The sequence below is a fragment of the Chironomus tepperi genome, unplaced genomic scaffold (assembly GCF_022539635.2).
Source record: "Chironomus tepperi strain 1889 unplaced genomic scaffold, CSIRO-AGI_Ctep_v1 contig_364, whole genome shotgun sequence".
Taxonomy (NCBI): Eukaryota; Metazoa; Arthropoda; class Insecta; order Diptera; family Chironomidae; genus Chironomus; species Chironomus tepperi.
This window is the reverse complement of record NW_027226486.1, coordinates 2,655,165-2,675,942: the sequence shown is the minus strand read 5'-3', so window position 1 is coordinate 2,675,942 and position 20,778 is coordinate 2,655,165. Positions and strand designations below refer to the sequence as shown.

Sequence of the window (20,778 nt, the reverse complement as noted above, 5' to 3'; positions counted from 1 at the left end):
CACAATGGCTTTATTTACCAATGATGATCATCCAAATCGTAATATTTATTTACTATCATATTCTATTTACTTTGTACTACTATCATATTTACTTTGTAATACAAAATAACGATTTCAGTCGAAGACCTTCAAGGAAAAGTATAAAGGCCATTAGTTGACGTCATGAGATATTTCAAGACGTATTCGAGTGAAGGGGATGAAATCCTAAATTTGCATTCTGTTAATTTTTAATCTAAAGCTCCGAAATGAAGTAATCTTCGTTCTTTGAGACTTAATCATCCTCAGCGATCTTGAGTTCAAGACTCGTCAAAGGATCAAGGATTCGGGAAGTGGTTCAGTTCCGAAGGGCAACCAACTTTGGTTACCGCTTCGAAATAGTTTTAACTGTTGGACGCAAAGTTGTCCTATGGTCATCGCGTCCGCTTTGTGTCGCGAGAGTATCCTTTCTTTTGGTTCAATGCCAATCTGAATTTCGTATGTCCCTTCACCACTTAGCAGTCTTAATCTTACTTCTTATCAGTAACACCTTGATCTTATTTTAAAACAGATTTTCCATAACTCTCAAAAAAGTAAAGAGTCTGCTGATTTTGGTATACAGTGAATTCATGAATGGTAAGTTTCATATACCTTCACGGATCAAAGACATCTACTCACAAGAAAATGTTTATTTTGATTTCTTAATGCAGTGATAAATGTGGTTAAATTCTCTCTGTTGTTTTTACCGGTATGTTTATGTTTATATTGAGCGTGAGGAGAGGAGAGACTTAAAAAAAATCACTTTAAAATTATGCTTAAAGATTGTTCATTCAGTGACTTGCTCGCAACGAAGTCAGACGCAATATTGCAAGTGCTTGTTAAAAATTTTAGTAATCTGTGTTTTCATATCCAATTAATATATTTTGTTACCTCGCGTACGTGTATTACATATCTCATCATCATCTAATAGTTTTTTTTCTGCATTGAATCTGCAAAAATAAACTAGAGCTATAAACGTTAAAAATTTATATACAGAAAAGAAACAAAACGCTACTAAATAAAAAGTTTGTGGTTTTCAAGATTATTATGCAACTAAATGAATTGATTTACTAATTAAATTTTGTTTTTGATGCTCAAATTGTAAATTTTGTGGATTTTTACTGCGGAAGCAAATGCAATTAAATATTGTAAATAACTAATAGTTGAATAGTGCATGCCTGGATAATAAAGTTTAATAGACATTTAAATGCAATTTTAAATAAAATAAAATAATAAAGAGTTTGCCATTCTCCCATAACTGACTTCAAAATATAATATTGATGGATTATGAAAAAAGAAGAAATTTCACAATTTTTTTTTTAAAAGATGAAATAGTTTTGGCAAAGCTTTTGAAATAATCAAATTTTGTGAGATTACTAGACGGATACTAAAAGCATGCTCGAGTTTATGAACTATTTTAACAACTTTTTAAAAGATTTCCTTCTTGTTTCAAAAAATTCAGCTACTTTCAACTAAGCAACCTTCAACTGAACTAAGAATTGAAGAAATAAGCATTAACAGGGATGGATGCTAATGTTTGTTTTGAGATTGAGGTTGGGATATAGGGGCTGTTAACGAAATCAAGTGAACAGTCCCTTGAATGTGAATGTGATTAAGAATTCCTTACGGAATTAAAGATGTTTATTCTTCGAAGTTCAAAAACAGAATGAGCTTTTGTTATGTAAAAGGGGTTTCCAACTATGTATAATAAATATTATTCAAATCTCAAATGAACGTTAATCTTAAAATTAGGTTTTAAGTAAATCAAATGACCTTCATCGACTCTAAGCTGAATACAGCATTTAGTAGCTTCCTATATTTGTTAATATGATTAATAAAGTTTAATTTTGAAGAAAATTATCAAATTCTAAATGAAAATAAAAACAAAATCTAAACTTTTACAAATTCAGCGCTCTAAAATGTACTCGCTACTCCTGACTATATCCATGTATCAATTATGACGCATTAAAGTTAACGATTTGAAATTATATAATTTTAAAAACAGTTTTTTTACACATATTTTTTATTTCTTCTCTTTCTCTCGATAGTTCTCTTTGAAAAATGTGCATTCAATGGACATGAAAATATCAGTGACTTTGTGATCAGTGTGTGGAAGAAGAAAAGCAAAAAAAAAATTTATTAAAATATATTAAATTTAATGTGTAGTGAATAAGTGTGAATAATGAAAGTAAAAAGACTTTATTGTTTTCTCATCTGGGCGCTTTATGCTGTGAATATTAATGGTTTTGCACAACCAAAAGCAATTCCATTACAACCGTCAACATTTGGCGGTGTTGTGGATGGTTTCGGACGATTTACAAATACTTTTAAGGTATTTATTACAATTTTTACTACTTTTTAATGTCTTAAATTTAATTAAAACCTGAGCAGAAATATCCGCACGTGATTATTTATGCTGCAGTTAAAAAATCAAGTCAAGGAAACTCGATGATTTATCTATGCTGAGTCTTGGGATTATTGCTAATTGTTAATTAGAATTAAAATGTAAATTGCAAATTAGAATTTAAATTAACTTCCTCCATGCAATCAAGCTTAAGATTAAGCTAATATGGACTGTTATTAGTTTGTAATAACGAGCGGTGCAATATGGCGAATCGAATTTTTGGCCGTAAAAGTGGGTCGAAATCAGGGGTCACTGAGATGTCAGGATAGTTTTCCGTCTTGCCGTATTGGCAATTTGAGGCTACTCTGGCAGATCTATTTGATACACAAACTAGTTTCAAATTTAAATTGGAGAATTTGAAAATTTGTTCAACATATCTATTGGCATCATGTGAAAGTTGATTCCAACTGAAAGCTGCTTAATAAATCTTTGAGAAATGAGAATATTAAGCTTTCTAATAAGACAACAGTCCCGGTAGCCGACTTCATTGTGGCCTAATGCCGGATTTCAACGAATCTGCCCAGAGGTCAGAGTCACGCTAACTTGATTCCGGATTTTCGGCGATCTCTACGCCATGTACCTTCTGAGAGACGTTTCTCTCAAATTTAAAATGACTCAATGCAACGTGAGTTGAATCACAATAGAGTATACTAAAACTAGGTTCATTCACATCTTGAAGATGATGTTGTTTTGCAAAATTTCCATTAGTTTAGCAATATTTTGTTCCCCAAAATGTTTTTAGATAACATCAGCTGTATAGTTCGAATATTAAAATATTTATTTTTGCAATACTTGGAGTTTACATGCAAGATCATGAATAATTTACTCCAGCGACTCGAAACTTGTTCAAAATAGATTTTTCCAGCATATTTGTCATTCCAAATCACGGTAGAAAGCAGCGTTGGCTACTTTATGTAAATTTGAAGCAATTATGAACAATTCAGCACTGTTACAAACTTTTCCTTCATTGGCATATAGCTTTCCACTCAAACTCCACACCCAAGCTCTTATCTGGGTGTTGTCTTCTAGAAAATGACTTTGAGCATTTCCTGGTAAATACTTGTGATGCTCAGATATAAAGAAGGTTCTTTCATTGAATCCTCTCTGATTATGTACAAAATAGCATACAGGAACTAGTACCTCATACTTGACCGTTCATTAAATATTCATAATCTGCATAATAAAAAGTGCCGTGTCACTGTGTAAATCCTGACTAAATGTTTTCATGATTTATTGTCTTTTAAGTAGAGTTTTTCTTATAAATCAACTTCACGATGCTATAAAAAGTTCCATTAAATTTTGCTTGTAAATATTATTGCAAAATTGCAATTCATCTGACTTGTTTATATGAAACGATGGCAGGCAGCATGATCTTTCCGTGTCTATATGAAATTTTTGCACATTGTTTGAGGCTTTATTACACGGGTAGATAAATATTAATTATGATTTTTTTTCAAACTAGTGATTTAAAATTACGTGGATAATGCAATCTATCCAATTGACACTGTGATTTGTAGCTGTATATTGATGACTCTGAGTTGTTAGAGATAATCTCTTGTTGTCCAAGCTTAGATTAGGTGTTCTATAGTACTGTAGTTAATGAAAAAGATGTCGTGTTCATTAGAGCACCGCTATGTCGCCGCATTAATGGTTAAACACGAAGTTGCCCTGACGATACCGATTCCGATTCATTTTAGCGATCAAATATGTGAAATATTCTGAATAGTATTTCATGGATACACCAGATTCCTAATCAAATCCTGAATTCAAGCAATCGATCCATTTATTTACTTACTTACTTCGCTGGCCGTACAGATCAATTGTGATCCATAGCCTCTCGCAGATGTCGCCTATAACTGGTTCTAAAAATCGATCCATTTACTATGTCTATATCGCTTGAAAACCAATTAACAAATTAACAACCAGTTGATAATAAAATCAAAAATTACTTCCTTGTTCGATTTCTGTACAATTCCAGTTCCTTTTTTAGAAGACAAAAGAAAATGTTTTATCGATTGACCTCTGTCAATGTCTAAGACAAGCCGTGAATATCAAAACTAACTTCTTTCTGTTATTTATCATCCCGCTTATTTGCCCGTGATATTGACGATATCTGACATTCGAAAGTGTGTAAAATTTGCATTCAATTCCATCAAGGTCAACATCCACGCCTTCCTTTATCCACATATTAAGGTCTTTTTTAAAAAGTAGCCAAGTATGTTCTTTTGATGATTTGCCGTGCAATCACATTTTTGATGGATTGACAATGAATTTTACAGCACTTTTTGTTTAATCGTCTTGCAATCTGTCACTGACATTTCAGTTGACGAACCTTTTTGGTTTGTAAATAGTTAATAAATCCAACTAGATGTCATGTAAATCACTTATGGTGTATTAAGCACCCGGTGTTATTTACTGAAAATATTTCATTAAGTGATGTCAAGTTCCACATATTTTTAAACAGGTTTAAGAGATTTTTGAGCTTAACTGTCAAAAAATGCAGTTTTAATTTAATTTAAATAGGTAGTTGAGCTGAAAGCTAAAGAGAAATTTTTGGGACTGGAATTTATGAATTTTGATTAATTATTTGAAAGACTAACTAACTTGAACAAATATGGACAGTAATGGATAGATTTTGGTTAACATTCTTTGTGGTTTAAAGCTATTTATAAGTTTAACAAGAGAATTCGAGCGGTAAATGCAATCAATTGCAATTCTCGTCGTAAATATAAGCCAAGATCAGTTGTCACGGTGATGTCAGGCTAGCTTCGCGTTTACCATTAATACGGCAACGTACCGGTCGCCTAGCGAACACTAGATTTGCACAAGATTTTAAGACTAACTCAAAATTGACGTCTATAAAATTAAAAATATCAATAAACTCTACTAAATCTCAGATCAACTCTAATATTAATAGCTAAAATTCATTAATGGACAGTAAATAATTTGGAATCGCCTTTAAAAAATTAATTAATACATCAAATTAAAATTGAGGCTTTAAATTCGTTAAGACTAATTTAAACGTAGATTTATGAATGCACTTGGCATATTCAAGATCAAACCTCTAAATCTGAAGGAACATTTTTTGCGGAACTGCTTCTACTTTCTATAGAAACAAATGTCAAGTTGAAGTTTAAGTATATGCATCAAAAGTCCAAACTTGAGATTAATTTAATCAGCTATTAAAGATATTTATAGGCTAAAAAATGGATATCCATGAGATATCAGCTAATGAACTTTTTAATAAATTCTGTCAAGCAGAAAAACACGAAATTCAGCACAAGATCAATGTGATTTTGATGGCCAAAATGCTACATAAGAAACATCTAAAAGACTAATAAAAAGTGCAAGTTTGAGTAGAAACGAAACTAGCTAAACTAATTCAATGCTAAAATAGTTTGCAGAAAAATAAACCGTGCGCAAAAAAATGAACGCCTTTAAATATGTGTCAGTAGTGTTATCGAGATTTCAACGAAAGTAAAATCGACGAACCTGTTTTTTTACTCTCGTGCTTTCCATAATTTAAAATTAATAATTTCATTTTATCAGACCAATATTGTTGCTGCTGTTTAATTCATAGCCATTGCCGTACATAAACATATTTTCGCATGCATTTCTTGCTTGCAGCAAAGCCTTTCATTTATTTTCTTTTGTGACGTAACGAAAGTTAACTAACGAAACTAAAAGTATATGGCTTACAAGAAACTGTGTCAACAATTTTTTTTGCCATTGTTCATGTACAGAAAAGAGACCAATGTTCTCCAAAAAATACACAAAATATTTTTTCCAAGATTCATTTTGGAGTAATTAAATTCAAACAATTTAAAAATGAATAATGACTCAAAAAAAAGTGAAGGAATTAAGAGATAAAACTGAGATTTTGAAAGAAATGTCTGTGACATACTTTAAATGTGTAAATAAATTCATGATGAAAAGCTCAATGATGTCTTAAAAACCAAATTGTACGATATTTATCTTCAATTATCATCACACGTTAATTGTGGATTTATAAACTGTTAAAGTAATAATACTTGTAATTTTATTGAATTAATTGCATTGACTAAGAGACAGTTCACAGTTGTTAACACCAATTCCAGTTCATTGACCAAAAAAAAATTGCTCAAAACTTTGCCCTTTAGCTTTCGAGTCTCTTGGTTAATATTCTACGGGTATTAATGACTTACAAATATTTAACAGTAAGCAAAATCAAATTTCTCTCATTTGCTTAAACTTGACTTAAAAGACTTGATATTTGTAAGGTGCGAAAATATTGAAAATTAATTTGAGTATTTGAAATGTTTCGATATTCATTACTTTATCAAATACTAAGCAGATTGTCTATTAGTATTGCAATTTGCGATAAATGTGATAGATTGCTCAGATGCAAAATTAGTCGAATTAAAAGAGTGTTCGCCTTCAGTGTCGAAGGTCCCGGGTTCGAATCCTAGTAAAGTTAATAAATAATAATATCAAAAACCCACTGCCCCTTAACTTTTTTGTCCCATTTTTTGCCAATCCTTTTTATTTTTGTTTAAGTCTCTCAAATAGACCTGACGATACACTTAAAAACTAAAACTATTGTAATAAGTAAAGCACAAACCTTTAAAAAATTAGAAACTTATTCTCAAAGAGATATTTAAAGTACTTGCAGCATAATCTGCTACTACCCATGACATTGTACATATATTCACAATTGGCTACCTTCAATCATAATTTTCAATGTCAATAACGTGTATATCGACCGAGATGATATAATACTGTAATATTTCTTCTATAGCATATTAATTATAATTAATGTTTATGCTTTTTACATAGGAAACAAATGCATGGAAGCGATTTAATGGACTGCAAAATTTAATGCAAGAGCGACCCAGACGATTTATGAGAGTTGTGCAGGATTTTGTGAGCGTAGTAAGGAATGAAGAGAGAGTAGTTGTAAAGACTAGAAATGGAGCCTTGAGAGGAAGATATCAGACATTTAAAACTGGTACAAGTGGAGGGTATTTTAGTTTTCAAGGAATCAGATATGGTAAAGCGCCGACAGGTGATCGAAGGTTCAGAGCAGCATTGCCTGAAGGTCCGTGGACAGGAACAAGAACAGCACTTAGAGAAGGTGCAAGTTGTCCTCATCGAAATATGATACTTGAAAATTATCGAGGAAATGAGGATTGTCTATACCTGAATGTTTATACACCGGTTGTGCCTGAAGGAAGAACCAATCCTAAATACCAAGTTCTATTTTGGATTCACGGTGGTGCCTTCCAATTTGGAAATGGCAATGCATTTTTAACTGGTCCTGATTATTTAATGGAATCTGGTGAAATAATCTTAGTGACTATAAATTACCGATTGGGACCTTTAGGATTCTTAAATACTGGAACTCCAGATGCTCCAGGAAATTTAGGATTAAAGGATCAAATCTTGGCATTAAAATGGGTTCGTGATAATATTCAGGTATGTGTTTATATCCATTTTTGTGGCTGTTTTACTTTACCAAGACTTTTTCTTTCCAAAAGTACTTTGGAGGAGATCCAAATGAAGTCACAATCGCCGGTCAATCAGCTGGTTCAGCATCAGTGCATTACTTAATATTGTCACCTTTGGGAAAAGGTCTTTTTAAAAGGGCAATAGCGCAAAGCGGCGTAGCCATTAATCCATGGAGTTTCACTGACATTGCAAATGAACGATCTTTTATGCTTGGACGGGTAATGGGCTTTGAAACAAACAGCACTTCAAATTTAGTCCGTAAGTTGTCATATCCTTATAAAAAGCTTAAAATTCAATGAAATTCTTCACACAGAATTCCTCCGGAAAGCAACACCACAACAGATTGTTGATTCAGCACCAAAGACACTTAATATGGAAGATGCACGAAAGAATGTTGGATTGGCATTTGTACCATCGATAGAGCGCGTCTTTCCAATGACTAATGATACCGATCCTGAACATGATCAACCATTTTTGACTGAACATCCACTTAAAATATTAAAAGAAGGTCGATTCAACAGAGTTCCATTACTGCTCGGATTTAATGCAAATGAAGCTATGCTGTTTATAAGAAGTAAATTTATTTTGCAAAACTTTTAATTAGCTTATCTTAATTCCTTAACTAATTTCTAATACAGGATTTAAAAAAGACAGAACACTGCTTACCCAATATGAAAATGATTTCGTTCGATTGGTTCCGCTGGATTTAAACATTCCTGGAGGTCGATATGGTAGTGAAGCGACCTTAGTGTCAGATCGTGTACGAGACTTTTACTTAGCCGGTCGACCAATATCACTTGACACAGTTGAAGAAATGATATTACTTCTTACTGATATCATGTTTGTTCGGGGAATTACAGACACAGCAAAAATACATGCGAAATACAGCGGTGATAATGTTTATTTATACAAATTTAGCTATGATGGCGCTTTAGGATTATATAAGAGGCTATTGAATGTCAATAGACCCGGCGTTTGTCACGGCGATGAACTTGGTTATCTCTTCTATTTTGGTATATTCAACGTCAATTTGGATCCGTCATCATCTGAGGCAAATGTAAAGAAAAGAATGGTGCGAATGTGGACAAACTTTGTAAAATACGGGTGAGTAAACACATATGGATGAATCACATGCTGATAATATATCGCGTCGAGTTATGCAAATATGGAAAAAAAGATTTGAACGAGAAATGTCACTTAGATACGCCCGTCAATAGTTGTATCGGAATCATGTACAACAATAAAATTTGTGTACATAAATTATCGTAATTCATGAACACAAGCTTTCGAGGTAAAGAACTCATGTTCGTTCATAAAAAAATTTGACTACTTTAAATTTGTGTTTCCGTCAAAAATGATTCATGGCAAAGTGATACAATCACGCTAGTCGAATTAAACTTCCGAATGTTCTTCTTAAACAACTCAAGCCTCAAGCTAATTAGCCAAGTACGGAGATTGAGGAAGTAAATTGTGACATTTATTAGCAAATGTGATTTAATAAAATAATTAAATCTTATTCCCGGAAGATGACATTTAACGCACATGTCAATTGAATACCATATATCCATTGTTCTCGGTTGGTTAATGCTGGAAAAAATTATATTCATTGAGTTTTAAGTAATGACATTTTAGCATGCGTTCATGAGATGCTTCAGAAAGCTGCATGGTATTACATAATGCATACCATTTCTTATTGCAAGTAATCGACATTACCTTACTTATCAGGTACGAGTCTAGTCGTATAAAAATTAAACCAAATGACCTTTATATATTTCCATTTCTCCATTGATACTTGTTTGGGAAATCATCTGTAAATGCCCAATATTGTGCAAGATGCAAAAAGTAATTTAGAGGCGCATTTTGATCAGATAAAGTGAAATAAATTGATTTCAATAATGCTTGGCTTTTGATTCTGTAATTTATGATCGTGCTGGATACTTAAATTTGAATCTTTCCTCATTATGCACTTAGAGTTTGTATCGATGAAAAAGAAAAGTAATTCAACTGATTATGAAAGGCATTAAATTTACAAAATATTAATGTTGAAGGTTGATCAAGTGACTTTTAGAAAGAATAGGTAGATATTGAAGATAATTGGCAGTTAACGGTCGAAGTGTTTATACCTGATTGGGCATAAATCCAGCACCATTGCAAAGTCACGTCGGCATGGTGCTGGATTCTGGATCGATTAATCGCCTTGTGCTAGTCAGATCTGGGAATCTACAATAATCATAAATGCTTAGATGTAACAGTATTCGCGTACTTGCATGGAATGGTCGAACTTTATGTAAATGAGATGTTTATTCTTCAGAGTTTAAATACAGACTGAACTTTTGTATGAAAAGGGGTGTTCAACTATGTACAATAAATATTATTCGAATCTCAAATGAACGTTATAATAAGATGCATCTTGACGTCTCTAAATAATAGCTTGATTGTCCATACAGTATATGTAATATCTTCAACAAAGACAAAATGCCTTCAAAATCTTCATAAATAACAGAAAAGAAATGTAATAATAATAATAATTGAATGATTCGATTACATATGCACGAATCATCATACATCAGTTGGTTAAAAACATGTCTGAATATTACAGAAATGTTAAATCCAAAGTTTTATATGTCATACACATGACAGGCATTATTCGATATTTAACTTGAACATTTTTGCAACATTTACTCAAGTCTTTAAAAAAATAAAATTTAATTTCGATTTCTAAACAGTTAAAAGCAGTGCCAAGTAAAGTTCAAAAAATCATATTGCCCAAATATTACCTAATAAGCAGATTGGAAGTAGAGTCAATACTTTTAATTAAAAAGAATTTAATATTATTAAGCAATGACGATTTCCGATGCATGTAAAGCATATACACAAGGCTTAATAAATTTTATGTAATTGTATAACACGTTTTTGGCATGTGCTGTGTAATTCACTTCCTCAACTGACCCTTATAAACGCATTTATATCTTACATCACCCTCATTAATAATAAACTTCACATATTACAGACAACCAACGCCGTTAGCGAAAGATGATCAGATGCTTGCAGTCAAATGGAATTCAGTTGATTCAAAATCACCCCAACCGCTTACGTATTTGGATATTGGTACGAAACTAGATTTAAAGAAAAACCCTGAGCAGGAGAGAATGGAGTTTTGGGATGATTTGTATCAGCAATACAACGCAGGTTTAATAAAAAAGTGAAAGAATCAAGGATTACAATATGCTGATTGTGTCAGCAAAAAGTCATTAATTTTAACAACCATAATAAGTCAACCTAGAATTCCAACTTTATCAGAAATTTAAGTATAATGGGTCGTTAAGGTGATTATTTGGAGATTTATTGTCTCGTCGCATTTCATAGAAATGAATAATCAGTAACGATATAAGTGAATTAACTTCCCTAAGTACCTTTACGCTTTTGCAATGTCATGTAGTAGGGTATATAGTGTATGTAAATATTAATAAGAGAGGAATATTGTCTCAATATAGATTTATTAAGAAATTATGATAAAATCGCGTGTGGCTAGTTTAAAAAGTAATTTTAGGGTATAATCATTTCATTTCATCGATTTCATGTAAATTGTGAGCATGAAGCAAAAGATAATTTAATTCACAAAAAAGTACAATTCATAAAAATTATAATTTTGTATATCCACGTGATTCACATGCATTACAAGATTTGTTCTTTTTTGGAAAGTTGTAGTCACCAAAAAGAATTAAGTAAGCTATGGACATCACATGAACTTGAAATTCTACATTTGTTTTTGTATTATGTGAGCTTCTTAAGATTATCAACTATCAAATAAAGCCTTATGTCTTAGACTAAATGTACATTTTATGTATTTCATTAAAAATAATCTTTTAAAATGCTACTGACAAATTGATGACCGAGATCTCTTACCTTGCTGCTGGTGAGTAGTATTGTAGATATAGTGCCAGCATCATTATCATTTCGTCAACCATAATCTCGGAACTTTCTAAGCGATTAAGTCTCATTTTAGCATTTTCTACGATCTCTTTTTCAGGCGGTGTTAATGTCTCATTTATGTCTTGAATTGTTTCTTCTGATTCACCTCGTTCCTTTAATGACTCAATAACAAATTGAAGTCTTATGGACTTTTCCATTAGTCTTTTATTGGCTTCTTTATCTTGATTGACTCGAACTTTGAGATTATAAAGTGACTTGTAGCAAGCTTCAATTAAGTCACGAGCAATTTGCTGTTGATTGACATAGAAGAGATAGAAAGATTTTGTTGGACCCATTCCACTTCCAGCTTTCTTAATCGTCTGAATTTGGACGAAATTTTCTTCCAGCAATTTGTAAGTATAAAGTCGAGCTTCTTTTGATGGAATCATAGCTTCTCGCTGTATTTCGTCTTGTTCAATGTATTTCTTCGTCCGAACAACCCTGAATATTCTAGCTGCTTTTGTTCCAAGTTTTTGTGTAATTACATTTTCAATAATTGACCAAGCGATCTGCTTGAAGGCTTCTTTCATGTTTACGTCATATGCTTCGCCTCCAAAGTCATCATTTCTTTTCAAAAATCCACATTCATCTTTTTCAATTATCGATACATATTGATCCAAATATTTGACTAATTCAACATTTGATGACTTTTTCTTCACAATTTGTTTGATTTCATTCAACGAGATTGGATTTGACTTTATTGCCCTATAAAATCGAATATATTCAAATTCAATACAAATTAATCATAGGATTTAAATTAAACCCAGTATTATGACAGCTTACCAAACATCAGTTTTGTTGTACATCAGTGAGAGGATAAATTGGAAGCACTCAGCAGCGTTTGAATCGATTTGTCTTTCAATACAGTCTACGAGAACTTTGTCACGAAATGCCTGATGAAATTGATCAAAATTTGCTGTCCAGAATATTTTCTCTTGAACAATGTCCATCGGATCTGACTCCTTTTCAATCATGTCATTAACATCTTTTAGATTAATATCAGGCGGTAAGAACAGATTTGGGATTTCAACTTTTAATTTTGGGACGACATCTCCTGTAACTTCTGGACATCTAACGAAAAACTTTTGTCCAACAAGATCCAGAAATGAATCCCTTAGTTCCTTTAATGTGTCGGTGTTTTTTACATCGGATGCTGCATATGCTCGAACGATTATAGACTGTGCTATAGCCATTCCACTTTTTAGAAGCTCTTCAAGGAGTAATGCTGATGGATTTCCATACTTTTTCTGAATAAAGTACATATATCTTGGATACCTCAGGAACAACAAAATTCGATCATAAAGTAATGTATATTCAGCCACACTATCATTTGTTTCTAATGGACTGAATTTGACTAATCGATACTGCACTAAAATAGCAAGACTTGATGCTACCTATTAGATGATATCATAGTTAGATTAAGGAGAAAATATTTAAATATATTTACCGACTAACCTGTTTCTTTGACAATTTTGTTGTAACACAAATTCCTCCTAAAGTCTTGGATTTAGCACAAAACAGGTCCTGTCCTACAATCCGCACCGTTTCTCCAAAATGTTCTTGGAGGATGGAAGAGCATAGTTTCATCGCAGCTATCGACATTTTAAAACTAATTAAATTTATATTTTTGTAAACATAAAAACTGTCTCAACAGGTCAGAAGTAAACAATCAACTGAATGTCTGACTGACAATCTTTCTCAACTTGTAAATTCAAAAAAAAACCGTTACACTTTTTATGAATTAATCTACATTTTATTCATACCTGAATATACATAAATCTTAATTTTCTATACTTAAACATCAGGAATTCCACTTCCACCTTTTGAAAGTACGGATTTCATTGTTTTGAATAAATTTGGCAGAGTATCTATACTTGTGTCTACACATTTTATTGCACACCTTTCAAACTCTCCTGTATACTTGGCAATTTGATCCGCATTTGGATTTGCTGGAACTTTGTCTTTAATTTGGTCATTACAATCTAATACGCAGCGTTGGAGGCGATTTTGTAGACGCTCAAGTTCACTTTGGACATAGCTGTAATATAAAGTCCAATAACTTCCAGGAATATCATTATATCTAGAATAACAATAAAATAATACCTTTGTGCCTTAGCCACTCCCTTTGAACACCTTTCAACACATTTTTGGACAGATTCCATAGATGATTCTGTGTCATAGCAACACTTAGCAGCACATTCATGCATTTGAGCCTGAAATTGGAAGGAATTATTACTTTTCTAGAATTTAATTCTTTTATCAGCTTTATGCAGCACCTGCATCTTCCTCAAGGTCGTACGATCAAGATTATCAACTAAAGTTGTGATTTCTTGCTCTACACGTTGTCGTTGTTGATTAATTGATGACATTTGTGACTCAAATATGGTTTTAAGTTGTTATTATGAAAAATGTTACAGAATTATTTAACGACTGGTAAAAATTCAAATTTTATTCAAGTTCAAAAACGAAAAATTAAGTTCAAAAATTTAACTGAACGATTCTCACTGAAGAACAAACGCTGTTCAACTCAAATTAATTAATTTAACAAGGAATTATCGATAAAAGCTAATTGAAATTAGCATCAAAGTAATCATGACGGTAAAGTCTAATGATATACGCTTAAATATCAATGAAATATTAAAATTTACAATTATTCACAGCATTTTGGAAATATCGATAACAAAATTAAGCTTTTGGAAGAAGAAAAACAGAACTTAAAGAGTCGTTTGGACGAAAAGACTCAACAATACTTAAAAATTTGGGAACGAGATTTCCACTTTGGTATTTTAATCGATGATGTCTTAGAAAATCCGGAATTAAAGCATGCTTTGCAAGTTTTGAAAATTATTAAGCAAGGACTTAATGTACCCGAAGACTTTAAGGCACCAACTGTTAATAAAGAAGAGATTGATCAGTTAACAAAGGAAATTGAAAATTTACGCATTGGTAAACAGGATTATGAAGAAAAGTTACGTGATCTGGAACGTTTGAATGAAATGAACATCCGTAATTTGAACAAACGAATTGCAGACCTTGAGGCTGATTGCAAGAAGCCAGAAAAGGAATTAGCTGATCTGAAGTCCTATTATGAGAAGAAAATTACTGAGGTTGTCTGGATGAATGATAAGCTGAAGGAAGAAACAGAATTCCGGAAGTTCCAGTTAAAGAAACATCAAGAGAATACCTTAATAGTCAATAAGGAAAACGACAAGGAAAATCAATCAAATGATAAAGTCCAAAAGCTGTTGATTGACATTGCTCGTTTGGAAGGAAAACTCCTCAACAAGGACAAGGAACTAAAGGCTGTCTGGGAAAAGGTCGAATTCTATCGTAATCAACTCAACAAGTAAATATTAATTACCTTAACTTAAGTAAGCATTCCTGCTAAATGCAATTGATTCTATCTGCGATATTACCTTTAAACCTAACATTTTTAATGATTTTTCTGTATTTTTGAGTCAATTTTACTATATAAGAGAAATATACAATGAAAGCAATTCATTAATGATCAAAATGTGCCGAGTCTTTTATTATTCGCTACTTTTTGGACATTACATGACAATTTGTAATCTATCCGAGTAAAAAATAGGAATACAATTAAAATTAAGATAATAAGTAATGTAATTAAATCAATGACATTATACTGAGATTAGTTATCGACGGCAGGTTGGACAGTTATTGGTTCCTCGACAATTTTATCCTTAGTTTCAACTGGAACTGCTGTTATAGCATCAGTTGTTTCAATAATTTGCTTTTTGGCTGGAGAGCATTCAACGGTTGTGTCTGATACATCAGGCTTCTTGCGCTTGATTAAATGTGAAATGTCCATTGCTTTTGGTTTCTCACTTTCTACAACTGTTGTGCTTTTAATGGATGATGATGAGCATGGTTGATCTGCAGAACTGCTGCTTGATGCTGCTCCATTCATTCCATATAACTTTGCTAATTCTCTCTTGACTTGTTCAATCTCATCTGCCTTAACATCACCTATTTCGACAATTTTATTCATAATTTCCTGTTGTGTCTCTTCCATATCCTTAATATTCGATAATATGTCCTCAGTTTCACCTTTCGATCGCTCAATTTCAATTACATCTGAGATAATGTCATGTGCTTTTTGGAATGATTTTATGGCTTCATCATAACTTTTTTCCATGCTTTGACATAAGCCAAGTTTGTAATGGATTTCAGCAGCAATACGATAATTCTTGTCTGACTCGTCTATGCAATCAAATGTGTTCAATGCACGAGTAAAGTCATCTACAGCAAGTGTAAAGTTTCCATTTTCCATTGATATTCCTGCCATTTCGTTGTAGACTTCCAGTAAGTTTTTCAAACCATTGTCTTCTTGCCTTTGAAAGATTAATGCTGCATTTTGTAAAACTTCCCATGCTACTTCTAAATTCCCGCCTTCTTCTTCTGCGGGACTTTCTTCGTCCTCTACCTGCTCCTCCTCACTATTTTCATTTTCTTTGTCATTTGATGTCGATGGGCCGGCTTCTGGATCATCCTCAGTTTTTTCAGTTCCATTTGTCTCTTCTGCTGAAGTTCCATTTTCTGGATTTGCATCACCATCGTCTTCCTCGACTGGTTCATCTTCGTCCTCATTTTCGGGTACCTCAATTAGCTTATTTTCGTCTTGACCTGTGGATTTTAAAAATATATCGTTAGAAACTTGCCAAATGTTATGTTGTGAGCATTTTGTGAATCCTTGTTATATTGACAGGATTGAGGGCGGGAATCGAGTACACGTGCTCAAAAGAGTGCAATACAGATATCCAGTCTGTTGCCTCAACACTCGACCACCGAGGCATACTCTCGCAATTTCAGATTCGCCTATACATGGCTCGATACCTAAGATTCACATCTGCTCATACACCGTAACAAATAAGCTCAAATAGCTATGTACACAAACTATTCATTCATAGCCATAACATCTGCTTATAATGGTCCTTTTGTCCTTTTAACAAAGGTACAGTCATAAAGGAATAAGATAAAATAAGGATAACTTACCAACTGCAATGAGCGCCTTAGCATATAATAAGTAAACTTCGCCTAATTCATCTCCATCAACTCCATAAACCTCTCCATATAATTTACAAGCCTCACTCAAATCGTCAGCCGATTCCGTGTAACATTTAACATAATAATTGCGGCAGCCTCGTCCGTACAATTCTTTAGCTTTTGATGTCTTTTCTTCAATTGTAACTAGATCGTCTGGTTTTTCAGCCATTATATCTACAGTTTGTGGTTGCTTTGATTATTATTTTAAGACTGAAAGTTGAGTAGATTTACTACAAATAAGTTAATTTAGTGATGTCGATCTCCCGCGTATATTGTGGATATAATGTTTCTGAACGTACTCGTGACTTTATGCATTTCGAAAAGTTTTGAAATAGAAAAAAATGTCGCGCACTGGACGATTTTGGGCAGATCCAGTGAGACAACAACTTGTGGAATTAATTTCTATGGAAATACTAATTGATTTAGTGGAAAGCATATCCAGTTGAATAGTTTAATTAATAAAATTCATGACAACATAGTTCAACATCTATGAATCTCATCAAAAGAAGTCCAAAAGTGAACAAATGAAATTTTTCAACAAGTCATTTCTTTCATGGATTTGCCCATTCAGAGTTCATAAACAAAACACACAAAAAATGCATCCTGAAATTGAACATAATTCGACATCAAGTAGTCACATCAAATTAAAGTTATCAATTGAGGATGCGACAGAATTAAAAAGTATTGTAAGTTTATTATGGGGAAATTCGAGTTCAGAGACTTTTACCAAAGTTTTCCTTGGAGGATGGTATGAATTTGAAAAATGTTAATTAAATCAACTAGAACTAATTATTTTTATATTTAAAGGAGTCAAGGCTTTGAATTTTCACCTGATGAGCCAAGTGCTCTTCTTCAACATAGCGGAGGTACGCAATTAATAGCAATAATAATAATCAACTGGATCTTATAATTTTCTTTGCATTTTTTTAGGACCTTGTAGTGTAATTGCAACATGTCAAGCGTATATGTTGAAGAATTTGATGGAACTACCAAGTGTTCATCAATTTAAAGATCTGACAGAAGAAAAATGTAAAAAAGTACTGATCCAGTCAATATGTAATATGCTAATGAATTGTAAGGAAAGAGCAGTATTCAGAATTGTAACATTAGATAAGTCATGTGGTGTAGAAAGAGCTATTGAAGCAGCTGAAATAGAAAATAATCAACCGATAAGTAATAATAGTGAGGTACATGATGGAATTGAGAATATGGATACGTCTTTAGTTAATCATGAGAATGTAAGCGAAGAGAGAGGCTTAATTATTAATGACCAAGAAGATTTATTACCTGATACATTTCATGAGAGATTAATTATTACCGATTTCGAGACAATCGAGGAAGTTGAAAAGTTTTATTCGGAAAATTTCAAAATATTAAGCAATAGGTACGGTGTACTCTTGTTCCTATATAGTGTTCTATTTACAAAGGGAATCGAGAATGTGCTAAATGAAATTTCTGACACATCAGAACCGCTCATACACAGTTCGTTTGGCTTCGGTGCTCAAAGTCTAATTAATTTAATGCTTACAGGCAAGGCAGTTGCACATGTTTTTGACAATGATCAAGATATTGGTGGAATGAAATTGAAAGGAATCGATCATCAATCAGATATTGGATTCTTGACATTAATGGAACAATTGAGATATTGTATGGTCGGTTCATTTTATAAGAATCCAAAGTATCCAATATGGGTCATGGCAAGTGAAACTCACTTGACTGTACTATTTAGTAATGAAAAGTGCTTGGTATCACCTGAAACAGCAGCTGAACATGCAAAACGTGTCTTTAGTCAGTATGACACTGAAAATACAGGATTTATATCAAGTGCTGTACTTCAAGATGTGCTTAGTGAATTAGGACTCGAAAGTGATCCTGGCTATGTTGATATTATGAGAAATAAACTTGATGCCGATAGCACAAGCATCATATTATTAAGTGACTTCATGTATGAATTTTTTCCCGAAGATAAACGTTCAATTCCCGATACCTTTGATTTATTCCATTATAATGGAATTCCAAATTCAAATTTAAATCATAAAGTACGATTTAGTCATGGCAAGGCAATTTTACTCGAAAGTCATACAACTGACATGTATTCTCAATCAAATTCAATGCTTACATGTCTACAAACGAAATGGCCAAATATTGAGATCAATTGGAACCAAGATCGAATTCCATCGTTAAATTAGACAGTAACACACAAATTAGAGAGAGACAGAGAGAGAAAATATCTTCGTTGACCAAATTATCATCGTTGCCTTTTACATGAAATGAATAGTTAAAGAAAAATTAATGATAATAATTATTAAAAAGACCTTTGATTTAACGTTAGGCTTCTTAAAAATTGTTGAATTAAGATTAACATCTAAAAACATTAATTAATTAATTAGCGATTAGCTGACGAGCCTTATGAAACATTTTAGAACAAAATTATGAAAAAAATTAATTTCCTTCATTCTCTACTTACTGAAATATTTAATGCTCTTCATGAACTTATTACATAAGCATAATTGTAATATTATTAACAATATTGGATGTACTTAATTTGAATAATTTTTAATTGTGTAACGGAAATTTTGAATTCAAAATTTCAATTCAAATCGTTGCTCAATTTGAATAATTTAATTTCTTAACGGAAATTTTGATTTATTCAAATCGAGAACATCCAGTAATTACATTTTTTCCTCCTTTCTTCTGATTGTTGACCTTTATTATTTATGATGAGAGAGATGTTCAATTAGAATTTATTTTACAGTACATAAATATTTGAATTAAATATCTCATAACAACCAAATAAAGTTTATTAACCATTTTTTTCGAATAAGGAAAGAAACAGACTATTTTTATCAATATAATTTGACATATGAGTAAGTAGGTGCTTTTTCAGATCTGGCATATGCTTTGGTATGTATGAGCATGTATTACATTTTAACGGTGTATTTATTAACTGCTGTAGTGTCTCATCTGATGGCTTTTGAACATGTCCATGATTTTTTATGTCGTTTCTAACTCTGTCTACTGATACTAAGAAGTCTGTAGTAAAACTGTTCCAGTGCTTTTTATGTTTTAAGCATGTACTGTTGAAATCTTTACTGATTACGTGAAGATGCAGTCTAAAATGAATTAGGTCATTAACTACGATCCAGTATAGTAAATTCTATACTAGTCTAAAAATGAACTTAAGAAATCTCATCGTAAGTAGCTAATACCAACAATATCCCGTGCATTTACTACATATCAAAGATCCAGAACACTTACCTTCTCATTGACGGCTTTGCATGAAATCCAAAAGAAAAATTCTCAACTTTATTTCCTGTTGCTTCCACCACATTAATTCCTAATAGCTCAAACTCATCAATTAGATCCAGATGACCATCATTCAAGTCATAAATCGTGTCTAAATCATCATCAAATGGAAGCACCAAAAAATGGAATGTGGCTTTTGGATAGCTGTCTCTAATAACTGCCAGTGTCTCTGACTGAAAAAGGATGTTACTCCTCTCATTGACTACTTTAATTAATCCATAACTCCAATCTGTATACATTTTTCGATTAATTAGCGATTTTAAATTGTTCAAATGAATAAAAATTTTAAAAATACTGAGCATTTGAATGTGAAACGACCGTTATGGTTGCTTGGAGAGTTGAAACAATCAAGATATGAATACCAGGTAGCAGTATGAAATTATATTAAAATTAGTTTGTGCTGTATCAATATTAGTTTAGAAAATTAAGTATTGAACGAGCAAATTATGCACTTGACTTACTATCAGCTTCAACTTCAAGGCAAACTCAATCAATACCGGTTTTTTAAAATTCAAATTTTTGAACTTAAC

At 32.3% G+C, this 20,778-nt stretch overlaps 7 protein-coding genes across 8 annotated transcripts; 3 read left to right on the top strand and 4 right to left on the bottom strand.

The window, feature by feature from the left end:
* The first annotated feature begins 820 nt into the window (after positions 1 to 820).
* Positions 821 to 11,740, top strand: LOC139095267 (venom carboxylesterase-6). Of its 2 annotated transcripts, none has more exons than XM_070646564.1 (7): positions 821 to 911; positions 2,064 to 2,347; positions 7,235 to 7,873; positions 7,936 to 8,164; positions 8,220 to 8,480; positions 8,545 to 9,010; positions 10,917 to 11,740. In XM_070646564.1, the coding sequence occupies exons 2-7, from the start codon at positions 2,198 to 2,200 to the stop codon at positions 11,110 to 11,112; spliced, it is 1,941 nt and encodes a 646-aa protein (XP_070502665.1). In that variant the 5' UTR covers positions 821 to 911; positions 2,064 to 2,197; the 3' UTR covers positions 11,113 to 11,740. The 2 variants fall into 2 exon arrangements, with proteins under 2 accessions (XP_070502665.1, XP_070502664.1); XM_070646563.1 differs by having other exon boundaries at positions 835 to 1,040.
* Positions 11,398 to 13,534, bottom strand: Polr3C (RNA polymerase III subunit C). Its single transcript, XM_070646565.1, has 3 exons — positions 13,334 to 13,534; positions 12,662 to 13,272; positions 11,398 to 12,583 (listed from the first exon to the last, which is right to left on the bottom strand). Exons 1-3 carry the CDS (start codon positions 13,478 to 13,480, stop codon positions 11,809 to 11,811), a joined length of 1,533 nt encoding a protein of 510 aa, XP_070502666.1. The 5' UTR covers positions 13,481 to 13,534; the 3' UTR covers positions 11,398 to 11,808.
* A 138-nt stretch (positions 13,535 to 13,672) lies between these two features.
* LOC139095464 (protein FAM136A-like) lies at positions 13,673 to 14,268 on the bottom strand. Its single transcript, XM_070646818.1, has 3 exons — positions 14,155 to 14,268; positions 13,982 to 14,091; positions 13,673 to 13,916 (listed from the first exon to the last, which is right to left on the bottom strand). Exons 1-3 carry the CDS (start codon positions 14,245 to 14,247, stop codon positions 13,673 to 13,675), a joined length of 447 nt encoding a protein of 148 aa, XP_070502919.1. The 5' UTR covers positions 14,248 to 14,268.
* An 89-nt stretch (positions 14,269 to 14,357) lies between these two features.
* On the top strand, positions 14,358 to 15,350 carry LOC139095271 (uncharacterized). The gene is made up of 2 exons (XM_070646567.1): positions 14,358 to 14,476; positions 14,539 to 15,350. Exons 1-2 carry the CDS (start codon positions 14,471 to 14,473, stop codon positions 15,226 to 15,228), a joined length of 696 nt encoding a protein of 231 aa, XP_070502668.1. The 5' UTR covers positions 14,358 to 14,470; the 3' UTR covers positions 15,229 to 15,350.
* Positions 15,351 to 15,379: 29 nt separating this feature from the next.
* Positions 15,380 to 17,249, bottom strand: LOC139095269 (nuclear autoantigenic sperm protein homolog). Its single transcript, XM_070646566.1, has 2 exons — positions 16,892 to 17,249; positions 15,380 to 16,522 (listed from the first exon to the last, which is right to left on the bottom strand). Exons 1-2 carry the CDS (start codon positions 17,109 to 17,111, stop codon positions 15,528 to 15,530), a joined length of 1,215 nt encoding a protein of 404 aa, XP_070502667.1. The 5' UTR covers positions 17,112 to 17,249; the 3' UTR covers positions 15,380 to 15,527.
* Positions 17,250 to 17,306: 57 nt separating this feature from the next.
* LOC139095282 (ubiquitin carboxyl-terminal hydrolase MINDY-3 homolog) lies at positions 17,307 to 19,483 on the top strand. The gene is made up of 3 exons (XM_070646588.1): positions 17,307 to 17,690; positions 17,750 to 17,808; positions 17,873 to 19,483. The coding sequence occupies exons 1-3, from the start codon at positions 17,467 to 17,469 to the stop codon at positions 19,129 to 19,131; spliced, it is 1,542 nt and encodes a 513-aa protein (XP_070502689.1). The 5' UTR covers positions 17,307 to 17,466; the 3' UTR covers positions 19,132 to 19,483.
* A 230-nt stretch (positions 19,484 to 19,713) lies between these two features.
* Aptx (aprataxin) lies at positions 19,714 to 20,636 on the bottom strand. Its single transcript, XM_070646589.1, has 2 exons — positions 20,201 to 20,636; positions 19,714 to 20,055 (listed from the first exon to the last, which is right to left on the bottom strand). The coding sequence occupies exons 1-2, from the start codon at positions 20,548 to 20,550 to the stop codon at positions 19,746 to 19,748; spliced, it is 660 nt and encodes a 219-aa protein (XP_070502690.1). The 5' UTR covers positions 20,551 to 20,636; the 3' UTR covers positions 19,714 to 19,745.
* Positions 20,637 to 20,778: the final 142 nt, after the last annotated feature.

Excerpts from the sequence above, each read along its gene's own strand:
- LOC139095269 (XM_070646566.1), bottom strand. The coding sequence starts at position 17,111 with ATGGCTGAAAAACCAGACGATCTAGTTACAATTGAAGAAAAGACATCA. Across the intron at positions 16,523-16,891 it reads TAAGGCGCTCATTGCAGTTG|GTCAAGACGAAAATAAGCTA; the intron begins GTAAGTTATCCT and ends TAAAATCCACAG.
- Polr3C (XM_070646565.1), bottom strand. The coding sequence starts at position 13,480 with ATGTCGATAGCTGCGATGAAACTATGCTCTTCCATCCTCCAAGAACAT. Across the intron at positions 13,273-13,333 it reads CAAAATTGTCAAAGAAACAG|GTAGCATCAAGTCTTGCTAT; the intron begins GTTAGTCGGTAA and ends ATCATCTAATAG. Across the intron at positions 12,584-12,661 it reads TACAACAAAACTGATGTTTG|GGCAATAAAGTCAAATCCAA; the intron begins GTAAGCTGTCAT and ends TCGATTTTATAG.
- LOC139095282 (XM_070646588.1), top strand. The coding sequence starts at position 17,467 with ATGAAATTTTTCAACAAGTCATTTCTTTCATGGATTTGCCCATTCAGA. Across the intron at positions 17,691-17,749 it reads AAAGTTTTCCTTGGAGGATG|GAGTCAAGGCTTTGAATTTT; the intron begins GTATGAATTTGA and ends TTATATTTAAAG. Across the intron at positions 17,809-17,872 it reads TCTTCTTCAACATAGCGGAG|GACCTTGTAGTGTAATTGCA; the intron begins GTACGCAATTAA and ends GCATTTTTTTAG.
- LOC139095267 (XM_070646564.1), top strand. The coding sequence starts at position 2,198 with ATGAAAGTAAAAAGACTTTATTGTTTTCTCATCTGGGCGCTTTATGCT. Across the intron at positions 7,874-7,935 it reads GGGTTCGTGATAATATTCAG|TACTTTGGAGGAGATCCAAA; the intron begins GTATGTGTTTAT and ends TCTTTCCAAAAG. Across the intron at positions 8,165-8,219 it reads CAGCACTTCAAATTTAGTCC|AATTCCTCCGGAAAGCAACA; the intron begins GTAAGTTGTCAT and ends TTCTTCACACAG.
- LOC139095464 (XM_070646818.1), bottom strand. The coding sequence starts at position 14,247 with ATGTCATCAATTAATCAACAACGACAACGTGTAGAGCAAGAAATCACA. Across the intron at positions 14,092-14,154 it reads CGACCTTGAGGAAGATGCAG|GCTCAAATGCATGAATGTGC; the intron begins GTGCTGCATAAA and ends TTCCAATTTCAG. Across the intron at positions 13,917-13,981 it reads GGAGTGGCTAAGGCACAAAG|CTATGTCCAAAGTGAACTTG; the intron begins GTATTATTTTAT and ends TTTATATTACAG.
- Aptx (XM_070646589.1), bottom strand. The coding sequence starts at position 20,550 with ATGCTCAGTATTTTTAAAATTTTTATTCATTTGAACAATTTAAAATCG. Across the intron at positions 20,056-20,200 it reads GCAAAGCCGTCAATGAGAAG|ACTGCATCTTCACGTAATCA; the intron begins GTAAGTGTTCTG and ends AATTCATTTTAG.